This window comes from Xiphophorus maculatus, chromosome 9 (assembly GCF_002775205.1).
Source record: "Xiphophorus maculatus strain JP 163 A chromosome 9, X_maculatus-5.0-male, whole genome shotgun sequence".
NCBI classification, from domain to species: domain Eukaryota; kingdom Metazoa; phylum Chordata; class Actinopteri; order Cyprinodontiformes; family Poeciliidae; genus Xiphophorus; species Xiphophorus maculatus.
Window position 1 is genome coordinate 23,987,043 of NC_036451.1, and position 14,089 is coordinate 24,001,131.

At 41.5% G+C, this 14,089-nt stretch overlaps 1 protein-coding gene across 2 annotated transcripts in view; it reads left to right on the forward strand.

The window, feature by feature from the left end:
* Positions 1-333: 333 nt before the first annotated feature.
* Positions 334-14,089, forward strand: part of LOC111609748 (cadherin-24-like) — a 46,956-nt gene continuing 33,200 nt past the window's right edge. For both annotated transcript variants that reach the window (XM_023339951.1, XM_023339953.1), the window contains exons 1-2: positions 334-456; positions 7,735-8,477. In XM_023339951.1, the coding sequence (XP_023195719.1) occupies positions 7,860-8,477 (618 nt within the window). In that variant the 5' untranslated portion in view covers positions 334-456; positions 7,735-7,859. The remainder of the gene's footprint in view (positions 457-7,734; positions 8,478-14,089) is intronic.

Below are 14,089 nucleotides of genomic sequence, written 5' to 3' on the forward strand. Positions count from 1 at the left end.
TATCTCATCAACTTTGAGGACAAGATCTTTGCAGGCTGCCTTATACATCTGATTCACAAACAGGTTACAGTGATGAAGACCTTATAAGTGTTATCAGATTTTTAAAAAAATTAAACCTGCAACCAATTGAAACATATAGTTATGGGTGACGTGAGACAGTTTATCTTGTCTGTGTTATCCAGTGGTCACATCTGTCAAAAATAGAAGGCTTTTAGTGTAGCTACGGGTCTTTTTCTGTGGCAGTTACAAACTAATGGAGAGCGGGGAAGAGAGAAAGGGGGTAGAAACGCACAGCGAGGGAGGAAGCGAGGGACAGACAGAGCGTGAGGGAGACTGGGCTAAGTGGACAGACTTCACGTTGAGCTCGCATGAACCTCAGCATCTTTCCCCTCCTCCCGCCTAGCTGGACTCATTTCAGCTGCGTTAAACCGCAGGAACTCCGCCGCGGAACACACGGTAAGCTCTCCATTATCCCAATGAATCACTTCCTTTTTTAAAAAAAAAAAAAAAAAGAAAGAAAAGAAATCCTCACAGTGAGGTGGCAAGTTTCCAGCTAGTCGCTCGTCTAGTTTAACGCTCGCTTGTTAAATCTGCGGGGGCTCCTATCTAAACCAGGAGGCGGTTTTTACAAAGTGTTTCACTGTCAGTTTGAATTGGAGCACAGACGCAGCGTTTGTCTCCACGAACATGTGCGAAGTGTTCAGGTGAAATCTCCGTCGGCTGGGTGAGGGGCTGTTGAGAGGGCGCAAACTATTGTCTTTGGTTCAGCGAGCCGAGCGCCAGCGTCTGACGGACGGCTCGATTTCATTATTCATTTATTTATTCATTGGCAGTGTTTGTGTGTGTGTATGTAAGCGCGCGAGCTCGCCGTCCGTGCACGCGCGGCACTCTCACCTGCCGCGCGCGGAGACGCTTCCTCAGTGAGCGCGTGGACGCCGGTCATTTGCCGACAGCTGTATTTTTAGGACGTCGCGTTCATTATAATAGTTAGCCCAAGTGTGTTTAATCACATTAACATGCATCAAGTAGGTCATTTTCCCGGTTTGCTCTAACAAGACAAGGTCGCGCTCCGGGGGCTGTTTATTGTATCACGATGCTAATAATGGTTCACAAGTGACTGCGTGTGTTTGTTTTTGTTTGTGTGTGTGTGTGCGTGTGTGTGTGTGTGTCAGGAGGCTTTGGTGTGTAACCCAGAGCAAAGAGAGGCTGCAGTGAGGTATTGTAGGTTATTTAATGTCCTTTGTTTTACTGTGCCATGTTTAAATAAATAAATAAAACTTTTCCAAATTTTTGCCACATTATGACTGCAAACTTTTATGAATTCTGTTCGGATTTTATGTGCTAGATCAACTCAAAATGGCACCTAAGTGCAAAGCAATTGGAATCATAAATATGCTTAAACATTTTCTTCAAATAAAAATCTGAAAAGTGTGGGGTGCAGAAGAGGTATTCTGACCCGCCTCAATGCCCATAGAACCACCTATTGTTGCATTGTAGGTCGTTTGGGTTTTGTCTCTTTCATCCTTTTATGTAGACATTTCAAAAATAGTTCCAAGAGCAGTCAGATTGGACTACAGGTCCTTCTCAAAATATTAGCATATTGTGATAAAGTTAATTGTTTTCCATAATGTAATGATAAAAATTGAACATTCATATATTTTAGATTCATTGCACACTAACTGAACTATTTCAAGTCTTTTATTGTCTTAAAACAAATGATTTTGGCATACAGCTTATGAAAACCCAAAATTCCTATCTCACAAAATTAGCATATTTCATCCGACCAATAAAAGAAAAGTTTTTTTAATACAAAAAAATTCAACCTTCAAATAATTATGTACAGTTATGCACTAAATACTTGGTCAGGAATCCTTTTGCAGAAATGACTGCTTCAATGCGGCGTGGCATGGAGGCAATCAGCCTGTGGCACTGCTGAGGTGTTATGAAGGCCCAGCATGCTTCGATAGCGGCCTTTAGCTCATCCAGAGTGTTGGGTCTTGCGTCTCTCAACTTTCTCTTCACAATATCCCACAGATTCTCTATGGGGTTCAGGTCAGGAGAGTTGGCAGGCCAATTGAGCACAGTGATACCATGGTCAGTAAACCATTTACCAGTGGTTTTGGCACTGTGAGCAGGTGCCAGGTCGTGCTGAAAAATGAAATCTTCATCTCCATAAAGCTTTTCAGCAGATGGAAGCATGAAGTGCTCCAAAATCTCCTGATAGCTAGCTGCACTGACCCTGCCCTTAATAAAACACAGTGGACCAACACCAGCAGCTGACATGGCATCCCAGACCATCACTGACTGTGGGTACTTGACACTGGCAAGTCTTCCTCCAGACTCTGGCACCTTGATTTCTGAATGACATGCAAAATTTGCTTTCATCCAAAAAAAGTACTTTGGACCGCTGAGCAACAGTCCAGTGCTGCTTCTCTGTAGCCCAGGTCAGGCACCTCTGCCGCTGTTTCAAAAGTGGCTTGACCTGGGGAATGCGGCACCTGTAGCCCATTTCCTGCACACGCCTGTGCACGGTGGCTCTGGATGTTTTTACTCCAGACTCAGTCCACTGCTTCCGCAGGTCCCCCAAGGTCTGGAATCGGTCCTTCTCCACAATCTTCCTCAGGGTCCGGTCACTTCTTCTCGTTGTGCAGAGTTTTCTGCCACACTTTTTCCTTCCCACAGACTTCCCACTAAGGTGCCTTGATACAGCACTCTAGGAACAGCCTATTAGTTCAGAAATATCTTTCTGTGTCATACCCTCTTGCTTGAGGGTGTCAATGATGGCCTTCTGGACAGCAGTCAGGTCGACAGTCTTACCCATGATTGGGGTTTTGAGTGATGAACCAGGCTGGGAGTTTTAAAGGCCTCAGGAATCTTTTGCAGGTGTTTAGAGTTCCTTCGTTGCTTCAGATGATTAGGTTCATAGCTCGTTTAGAGACCCTTTTTATGATATGCTAATTTTGTGAGATAGGAATTTTGGGTTTTCATGAACTGTATGCCAAAATCATCCCTATTAAGACAATAAAAGACCTGAAATATTTCAGTTAGTGTGCAATGAATCTAAAATATATGAATGTTCAATTTTTATCATTACATTATGGAAAATAATGAACTTCATCACAATATGCTAATATTTTGAGAAGGACCTGTATATATGTTTTCAAGCCGTACATCTGGACATCAACTTTTCCATCCTTACATAGGTGTGAAACGATTAGAATTTAGTCTGAAACGACAAAATTTTTACTAATTTAGCAATCGATTAACCGATAACTGGCGTATGCAGTCTCTAAAAAGGCCATCTGATGAAAGAACAACATACTAAGAGCAGTAATTAAGCCCAACCTGAACCAGAATATGCACATTTTGCATTCAAGATAAAACGTCTTTTGTCTGTAAATATGTTCCACCCAGAGCTCCTCAAGTGGCAAAGCTTTATCTTCACCTGGTTAAAATTCTGTAAAACAAATCTTCTATTATGCACCTTTGGCTATCCAATTATTAATCATTTAATTGAAAAAATAGCCAACAGATCAGCCTGACACTATATTGATGTCAATTCATGCAGAAAGGCTCAAGCTTTTCATATGTTGATGTTACAATGATTATTATTTTTGGACTGCATATGGATCCTTTGCTATAAACAATCAAGTGTAAACAAAGGAATGCTGTGTTATTTATCTACAGGCTGTACAATGTTTATTGTATTATTTTAAAAATAAGTAAAATTGCTTGTTTGCATGTTTCATTGTATTTCCAATATTGTCCCAAAAAACGTCTTAAGTGGTCAAATGAAAACTGCGGAACGTGATCATTATTTATCCAATTAACCAACTAATCGTCAGGATAATCGATTAGTGAAATATGTAGTTAATCTCACACATGAAGGTGAACTTCCTTCTAATAACAGTTTGTTCTCCTGCTGAAGAAAGGTATGCCTATAACATGATGCTGCCACCTCCATGCTTCACTATAAGGACGTTGTGCTAAGACTCTCATCCATAGTTAACTTTCCTCCACACATACTACTTTGCTTGAAGGTCAAAGTAGTATGTTTTAGTCTAATATGTCTAATATGAGCAGAGCACCTTACTCTGATGTGGTCCCTACAACTTCTTTGCAAATTGCAAATGTTTTTCTTCAAGCTGTGGAGTTCTTCTTGCCACTCCTCCATAAAAACTACATTTGAGAATTGTACAAATAGTCGCTGCGTCAACTGAGTTAGGGGGGATTGTTGGCGCACCTCTGGAGTTATGACAGGCCTCTTGGCTGCTTCTCTGATTGACGCTCTTCTATCCCGGCTTGCTGGTTTAGGTGGGCAGTAGGGTTGCACTTGTGTCATACTCTTTCCACTGCTGGATGACGGATTGATCAACGCTCCGCGAGACGTTCAAAGCTCCGTGTTTACTTGGAACAAAGCCTCGCTTTAAAATTCTCCCCGATTTGTGTGCTTCTTCAAGTTGTAGTTTTTTTGTGCTTGTGTTCACTAACAAAACCTCTGAGGCTCTCAGAGAACAGCTAGATTTATTCTACACACAGTTGGACTATTTACTAATTAGGTGCTTCTGAACTCAGTTGATTGAGCTGGATTTTATGTAGGGGCATCAGACTGAAGGGAAGGTGAAAACACAAATGCACATTACACTTTTTTTATTTTTATTTGTAAAAAAAAAAGAAAAGAAGAGAGAGAGAGAGAGAAAAGCCATTTATCATTTTCCTTCCACCCCAAACTTACTCCCTACTACTGCGTTGAATTGATTTATCACATGAGAGACCCAATAAAGTACATTGAAGTTTGCGGTTCTAATGTTCGGGGATCAAGTGCAAAGCACTGTAGGTATATCATCCTTTTAGGCGTGGAGGTGGTTTTATTTGACAAATAAAGTACACGACTGAACACTTCGTCAGCACAATGAGTTTGCTGTTGTATCACTTAAGCTGTCTGAGTGTCAGACCTTGACAATAATGAGGAGACTAATGTGCTGAGTACAGTGTGGCTCTCTTCACCCGTCCGATTTGGATGGACTTAAGAGATTTGCCCGTGTGCACTGAGGAGGGAAGAGACTGTGGGGACGGATGAGAGGACTGAGGGCATTAAGACGAATGGTAGAGGCTGGGGGAAAAGAAAATAAATTTTAAAAAAAGCAGGAGATGTGCAAATGGAGCAGAGCCTGACCCCCTCAACACACTCCTACCCCCATTCCAAAGTACTTTCACCACCACTCACCCCCTTTGCTCCCTCCATACCTTCCATTCCCCTCTTTTTCTCCCCCCTCACCCCCCGTCTGTAAAAGGCCCGACATGCACAGGCTATTTTTAATAAAAATGAAATAGCCTTGTTGCAGTGAAGCGACTCAATGCAGAGTGGAAGTGAGACTGAAACAGCGATTTGCAATTTGGAGCTATGTCACCACTCATCATTCCATTCCGAGCCAGCAACAGCAAATCGTCCTCGCGCTTTCATCCTCTTTCCTTGCCTTACACTAGACACACACACACATCTCTCTAAAGACTTCAAACAACGTTGAATGACATGTACTGCTGGCAACGTGGGCTTTGGAGTAAAGCTGGCAGAGAGGAACGTACGCCGCGAGCTCAGTCTCTGCTAATGCACAATAGCTGGGGAAGACAAAAGTGTTTTGGAAGAGCCACTTCTTGGATTTTTCAGTGATTTTTACTTTTCTTTTTTTTTTTAAAGATGCTGGCAAACAGATGTAGAACATCAGGCATTACATGTGGACGTCTTGTGTAATTGGTGCACGTAATGAAATGAGATGTACAAAAAAAAGAGGGCAACTGAAAGGTGGGTTTCCTTTAGAGGGAATTCAAAGCAAGAAGGGCGGAAATTACTTTATATACCTCATGATCAAATGCCTACTTGTTTCAAGTGGGTCAGTATTTGGAGAAAGGGGGGAAGAACGTTTCATTTCCACATGTCCTTCGTTTACTATGGAGGATATCAGTGTGGAAAAATCAGACCGTGTTACGGTTCTCATTATGCTGTACTATCAACGGCTGCTGCACTTGTACAGGGACGCTCGGCCTTTAAGTGAATCAAAGCACATGCTTATCTGGACATGAGAGGAGATATGTTCTATGCCATGTCAGTCTTTGTTGCCGCCGTGTCGTGGGAAAGTATTTGTCATGGTGTAGTCAACAAAAATAACCTGAATGCCTACAAAAACCAGTCTTTCAAATGATTAGCCATTCATAAAAGAAATAAAGCAGTAAAAGCAACCTGGCCCTACATAAAGTACTGTCCACCCTTTAAATCTTGAATTAACGTATAAATATTCTGCTTTTATGAAACGCTTGATTCAGTTTCACTATATAGTCACACCTTACAGCCTGAGGTCTGGAAAGACAAGAATAGGACCAGTCTGACAGCATGAAGTATGCTGAAAAAGCTCGATATCATGCCTGATCTAAAATATTTAACGACACATGAGAAACGAACAGTCTGGACTGGGTTACGGAGATATTTCTGACGGCCCTTGAAGTGATTCTGTTTTACAGCATCAAATGTCTTCAAAAAGCCACAGATTGTGTGCCATTCTCAAGAAATGTAAGAGATTAACCAGATGAAGTATTCCCAGAGAGTGTGGCCATCCAAAATGACTCCTGAACATCGCAGCACATTGAACCGAAAAAACACCAAGAAACCCAAGATGTGACTGAATAATACAATCCTGTGAAGAAGAGTTGCTGTTGACTTTGTAGAGAAAGGAGCCAGAGCCATGCAAAGAAAAACAATGGAAACCACGTACCCATATATATATATATATATATATATATATATATATATATATATATATACACAGTATATGACTCATATGCTTTAGCTCTATGGAAATTATAATGCACGCTTCCATGTGTGCACAAAGGTGAAAGCAGATGCCAGAATTATTCCGTTCATGCCGGGAAAAAGTAAGGCAGACTGATGGATGCACACGGGACAAAATGGGGTAGGGGGAGAGAGAAAGTGCAATCATGCATTTTCAGTTGAGTCTAGTTACTGACACCTTCCACTGCATCAAGCTTCTCAGATCAATGGCCCCGCTCGTATCTGACTCGTATGCAAATGAAGCGGAGATCATTAAACTTTGGGGAAATAAGAGCAAGTCATCGATTATATTATTTATGAGCCTAATTAATCTCTGAAGGGGGAACTTCTTCCTCTATTGGGCATTGTAGCATGCGGGGGGGCCGTCTTTGGGGACGGAGTCAATCAATTCCTGTCCAGGCAATTGTGTGTGACAAGGCGCAGTAAAGTACCTGAGCTCCACCTCTTCGCCGGGCCCTTGGGCTCTAAATTAATTGAAAAATTCAAAGTCCTCACACTTACTTCTCTCGTCTGCCGATGAGATCAAGAGCGAGATCCACCTGCGACAGCACGAAGTAGCTCTTCCCCTTCTTTCTTTTTGGTAAGAGTGGGGGGGTATGCATTCTTATTGCACCACTCTGTAGAAGAAAAGCACTGCTATTTTTACTGCAGCTGGCAGAGTGCTCAGATGAGCAAACAAAGCTGCTCAACAAACAGCAGAGAAACATTCATGTAGAAATTTGTCTTAAAATACCAACCCCCCACTCTCTCCACACCACCCTCTGCGTTAGATAATGAGTAAGACGTCAACTTTTATGCGTCTTTTTTCCTCCTTCCGTGTGTCTCGAAGCACTTGCGAGCCATGTTAATGAACGTGTTCCACATCGCGCTAATTATGTCTCCTCTCTTAGGTGATCCTGGGCAAGCATGTGCGCCGCATGGAAATGTGTGAGGGAAATATCCGAGATGAAGGCGGCGCGCTCTGAGGAGAGGCGAGGCAGAGAAGTCAGGAAGAAGCAACTGGAGTAAAGCTGTCATGATCCGTGAACGCCTCGCCGCGGCGCCACACCTGGCGCTCCTCTTCCTCTTCCTCTGTCGGGGGGAAGGCTGCGGCGTCCCGGAGGCCTCTGGCCTTTCAGAGGAAGACGAGGACATGCGAGCGACGCCAAGCGAAAAGCAACAAGTCTTGCCTCACCCGGAGTCCGCAGGCGTCTTGCTTGACCGAATCAAAGAGCCGGGAAGACACGGCTGCGACGCCGAGGCTGACGTAACACCAATCCCGAGCCTGGCCTTCCAACCACTAGGCGCCAACCACCCGGTCGACAAAAGGGACACGCTGAGCCGCCATGAAACTTCTGCTGCATCCTTTATGTCTAAACTTAGAACAGAAGTCACTGAGATGGGTAGCAAAACGAGTGGTTTGAGTAATGGGGACGATGGCGGTGTAATTGATGGTGACTCTCTAGGACCAAGTTCAGAGGAAGAGGCGTACTCTGTCAACGGAGTCGGTGAGGTTCCGCCTGGAAGGACTCGGGGTGGCTCTGAACGGGTCGAAGACCCTCAATCGGGCCCCCGTCGCCGCAGGAGCTGGCTCTGGAACCAGTTCTTTGTGATCGAGGAGTACCGAGGGCCCGAGCCGGTGCTCATTGGGCGGGTAAGCTATTGTTGTAAACACTCTGCATGCCCGTGTGAATCTCCTGCATCTATTTGTGTGAAATTATGTTTGTAGTTTACTCCTCAGGGCATTACGTTTTTTCTTTTTTGGCAAACACATTTTTGTCATTGATATAACTCATGTTCAGAGTAATTTAATCAAAACAAACACAATTGGCCGCGGCGCTTGGTAGAGGCATTTGTATGTTTGCATTATCCATGCTCGGGAAGTGCACAACTTTTCACTCAGTTTCACTCCGTGTTCACTCGCAGCGCGTCTTGCACTCAACGTCTCTGCTTTTACGCTTCGAGGTTTGCCCGATGGACTGTGACATTTCCAACCGGAGCGGAAAGGGGAGATTGTATCTATGTACAGGGCTGTGGAAGAAACTGTTTGCCCTCATTACAAATTTCTTCTGTTTTTCTTTTGTGCCACTTTTATGTTTCAGATCATTATAACAAAATGACCTGAGTACAAATAATGTGACGTTTTCAAGTGATGATTTGTTCATGGAAAAAACAATCCATACCTTGTTGAAAAAGAGGCATACTCTGTCACCTCCTGTTGTTGAACAATGACTTAACTGTGATGTACCTCGTGTTTCTCTGGGTGCATTCACATCGAACTCTATTCCGTTTTGTCTAGGAAGTCCGGTTTGTTTGGAAAGGTGTGAATGCGTACTAGTAGGTGTAAAAACACCTTTAAAGAGTTCAGTTTCACCAGCCACAACCAGACTCAGAATAAGAATACAGAATAAACCTGTAGAATCAAGAGAGCGCCTAAATAAAACTTGTCTCACAGCATAAAGTAAGCTAAAATATCACAAAAAGCAACACATCATTCCCAATTCTAAAGAAATCCAAGATTAGATGTGAAGACAAACTCATTGGGCATTTTTGAGATTCAAAAATGAAGAAAACATGGAACAAACGTAAATCTTCCCAGGAGTGAGCGGCCAACCAAAATTACAAGAACTCAATGGAGAATAATCTAGGAAGTCACAAAAGAACCCAGAACAACATGTAAAGCACCGCAGACTTCACTTACCTCAGTTAAGGTCAGAGTTTATGACTCACAACAAACATAAATACTGCTCCTGAAAAACATTCCCGTTTGTAATGCACTTTGTTAGGACACCAGTCACATTTTATCCCATATGACTTCTATCACTAATTTGCACCTAGGAACTGTTGATGGTTTCACTGGACAAACTGTGGAGAAAACAGTAAAACAAGTTTTGGGGTTTTTAAACTCAAATTAATTGGAATTTATTGTGACGATACATCCAAATTCATATCCTGATAAGAAATGTATCATGATAAGTGATAAACGACACGATAAATGCCCACTTCTATCTCTAAGTGCCCAAAAACCTATTTTTTCCCCCAAACACAGTATGTGATTTCTTCTCTGTTTTGTCTTCAGCAAGACTGCATTAAAATAAACAGTTAAACTCAACTTGTACATTAGGAAAGAACCCTGAACTGTCGCCCAAACATTGTTAGCCATGCTTGGCTGAAGTGGTAAAATTGGTGTGCCAACACGGGTGTCATTTAGACCGGGGCACCCTGGGGGCACATCCCCACCACTCTCCGAAATGGCCCATTTCGTTTCCATTACTTTTTAAAAGCATAATTTGTTAAAAATGCTCCGAAAAGTGGCTTGTGAGAAGAAGCGCGGTTTTGAGTGGAAGCACATCTCCCTTGGGTGTGTGAGAGAGGAGGACCTGCATGCTATATCAGCCGAGCCAAAGTACACGCCACAGGCAGCAGGGTATAATAGCCGATGTCAGAGTGTCCAGAAGCACTCATAGGTTACGGAATATTGGCGTTAGAAGGACTACAGAGAAAGTTCGGTGTTTACAAAACCCCCGCAAAAGTGTCTTTAAAACCCCTCCACTCTTCATCGCCGGAGCAGGGTGGAAGTTTGTAGCCAGAACATTCAGACCGACAGTGTGAGGATGGAAAACAAGAGAAACACACAACTGCCATCAAATACGGCTAATTCAATCTTGATTGCATTACATTTAGTCAAGCGCTCCTGAGTTCATGCTTGCTAGTCACCAATATAGACAGTACAAGCACAAGGCAGTTCTTTTTAATAGCGGTAAAAGTTAATGGTAATTTATTTTTTTAGAAAGAGACAAGAAAACAGGAGATTCATTAGAATTAGAGGATATTGAAATATTAATGGATAATAATTGAATCCCCGAGTTTTAAAGGTTTAACAAACCACAAACTCAATTAAACTCCTAGTGTTCCTAATGCCAGCAAATATACAAATCTCAGTTTTTATTGTGTTTTCTTATATAGAGTAAATGTTTCATAAATATTAAAACATGTTTTAAAGCATCTTTCATCTGTGCACCATCATTCGGCCTGCGCTGTATATTAACATTGATTAAAAACACAAGAGAATCACAGCATTTACACAAATATCTATAATAGAAAAACATGACATGATCTTTTATTTTGAAGAGGAAAAATGAACATGTTTTCAGATTAACCTGTTAGCTGGCGGTAAAAAAAGGGGCGTGGTCAGTTAACAGGTTAACATGTTGACATAACATGTTGATAATTTAATACATGAGCGCATGCAAAACAACTGGATAAATGCCCAGTGCATCATTGTGCAGTGAACAGAACATCAATTTAGTTCATCAACAATTAATGAACTAAATTAATTGTTAGTTCATTAATCAGTCATGCTATGTGTTTGGGTCGTAAACTTGCTGTTAGCTGCTTAATGGACACGTTGAGTGTAGTTATAAAGCAGAATGATGGGTGGAGGTCCAGACGGTTTACGTGCCGACGCTTTGGAAATATTTCAAAACGAACAAATTAGTCTCACCTATAGAAGCGAGGGAAAAGTCTTCTTTCAGCCAGCTGTCCAGCAGCGTGTGGCAACAGGTGGGGAAGGGACGCTAACATTTAATGACTAATCAGACGTACACTAACTGTTTTAGCTGATTTTAGCCATTCAAATCGACTAAAAGTGAAACTGTTCATATCAGTGCCATACAATGCTATATTAGCAGATATTTAGTTTTAAATTCTCTAAGAATCTAATGGTGCTAAATAAAAACTGAACTAACCCTTTAAGGCTGACTTTTGAATGATTCCAGTTCCTACAATAATCAACATTTAAATATCTTACCTGAACACAAGAAATCACATAAAACAACTACTGTAGTGAAAATTGATTTTGGTGAATTATTTTCTGCAATATTTGACTTATTCTGAGTTTTATTGTTACATTTTTACAAATTTTAATTTACCAAGTAAAATTCAGTCAGCCTCTTGTGGAAATAGGCGTGCAAGTGTTGTTCAGAGAGTAAACCGGCCAATAGTGAGTCACCATTCAGTCACTGCCAGATTGACTGGTGTGTCACTATGGTAACTTCAGACCTCCGAGTCCGCGCCGCCATTCGCTCAACGGTGAAGCTGGTGTAAACTGAATCATCTGTGACAAAGGAACTCCCATTAAAAGGGCGATGCTAAATACGCAGTGGATAAGGATGAGTCAGATCATCCGAACAGAAGAAACCACTTTGTAATCGCGCTTTGTTTTAAGAGTTTCAGTTTGGGGAGATTAGCTGCCGTGTTCTTGTGGATAATTTCTATCCAAAGGCTGAGAAGACGCAAACTGGGTGTTGATATCTGGTGATAATTATTCTTTCTCTGCAACGTTTTTTAATTCAACGTTATTGAATTATCACCCTGCTTAAGGCTGCGGTGAATAAATCCATGTCTAGAACGCCATGATTGAGCCAAACCAAAACCAGAACGGATACTATGCAGCATTTAACATGGACTTTTAAGCCATCTGTGTAAGAGACGCAGTAGCTGTTACTTTCAGTGGCCACAAGGTTACTGCTGTCAAACATTGAAGTCTAAGACTGTGAGAGGGTTCTATTTAAAAAGCAGCGATCCCCCTGGGTTACAGTCTCCAGACATCAACATGATGTCACCGACTTGATTCTTTTTCTCTGATCAGTGCGCTGCGAATTATGCTAAATCCTTTAAATGGATATTAAACCTCGTAGGCGTGTATTCTGGTCAGAATTTGCACGCATCACGTTGGTCACCTCTGGCAACTTAGTGACACAATGTTGAACTTTAGCTTAGCTTCATGCTAAATGAAGCCTCACTCTTCACTGAGCCACTGTAAATGTCTCTACAGTCTGAGTGCCATATGTGACCAGTTGACCGGCGCTTATTCCCCTTTATGGCCTAACATGATATACAATGAAAGGTATTTATACCGCTTGAACTTTTTGACATCAATAAACACTCATTTTTATGTGTTTTATTGAGCTTTATGCTACTGATCAGGGGCCTGCAAAACTCTGTAAGAGCCATTTTGCCCTCAGAATAAAACTTAAGGGCCACAAATGTTGCAAGATCTTTTATAAATATCTACAAATCTATAAAAAAAATGTGTCCTCAAGTTTACAAAAAACATCATTGTATTTCTAGTTTTAGATTTTAAAACAAAGAAAAACGTAAAGAAAAACTGCAACAAAGTGGATGGACACATTTTCTTTGGGATATTGATATTTTTGGAAAATACTACAAAAAAATCCTTTATTTCTTCCAAAGTTGATCTCTTTATATCAACGACCACTTTTTATATTTGGTGTTTTTATGATGTAGAGCATTTTGAAGTGTCTTGTTGCTGAAATGTGCTATCCAAATAAACTTGATTGATTGATTGATTGATTGTTTGGGCCTGTAATTCTGATTCAGATTCTTAAAAAGAACATCGTTTTCAGCCTCATGACAAAAAAAGACCTTCAAAACCTTAATGCGTGTTTTGGAGTCATTCGTTTTGGATATCTACTGCAAGTATTCCATCAAAAACAAATCTGAAATTCTGCTAAAACCTTAATTATATGTTATATCTTTATTTAAATACATCCTTTTTGCCGAAGTTATTGAGAGCCACTGTGGAAGGTCCAAAGAACCACTTGAGGCTCCGGAACCGCAGTTTGCAGGCCCCTGTTTCAGAGCGACATGAAGCACAGCTATCAATATGAATATGAACTCCCCAAAATTAAAGACAGTTCCCTTATGGGGAATCCTAAATGACGAGCAGAGTCCACCAGTGTGTAAAATAACGTCTACACAGACGAAGGCCAACACTGACAGAAACCTGGTCAGGAAACATTTCACTGTTGGTGTGAGGATGGATGGACAATCCTGGATGAAAACCTGATGCCTCACAGAAAGTCAGGAGAACATTGTGAGGAGAAAGGAGGATGAAAAGAGTCGGGAAGAGCACTTTAATGCTCTTTAATTTTTAATGATAATCATACGTTTTCCTACTACAAAGCAGCCCAAACTAATGGATGAAGCCACTAAAATAGAGCTGGGCAACGTGGACTTCAACTTTTATCACGATATTTTGCGGTGCTATGATGATAACAATAAAAGTGACGATAACTACTTATTACTCCTTTTTTAGATTACTGTATGGCATGGCGGTCACAGCCTCACAAACACAAATACTGCTCTTCAAACACATACTCATTTGAAATACGCTTTCTTAGGACACCAGTCAGATAAAGGAATACATAAAGATTTTGTATCCCTAACATTGTAGCCGCGTTT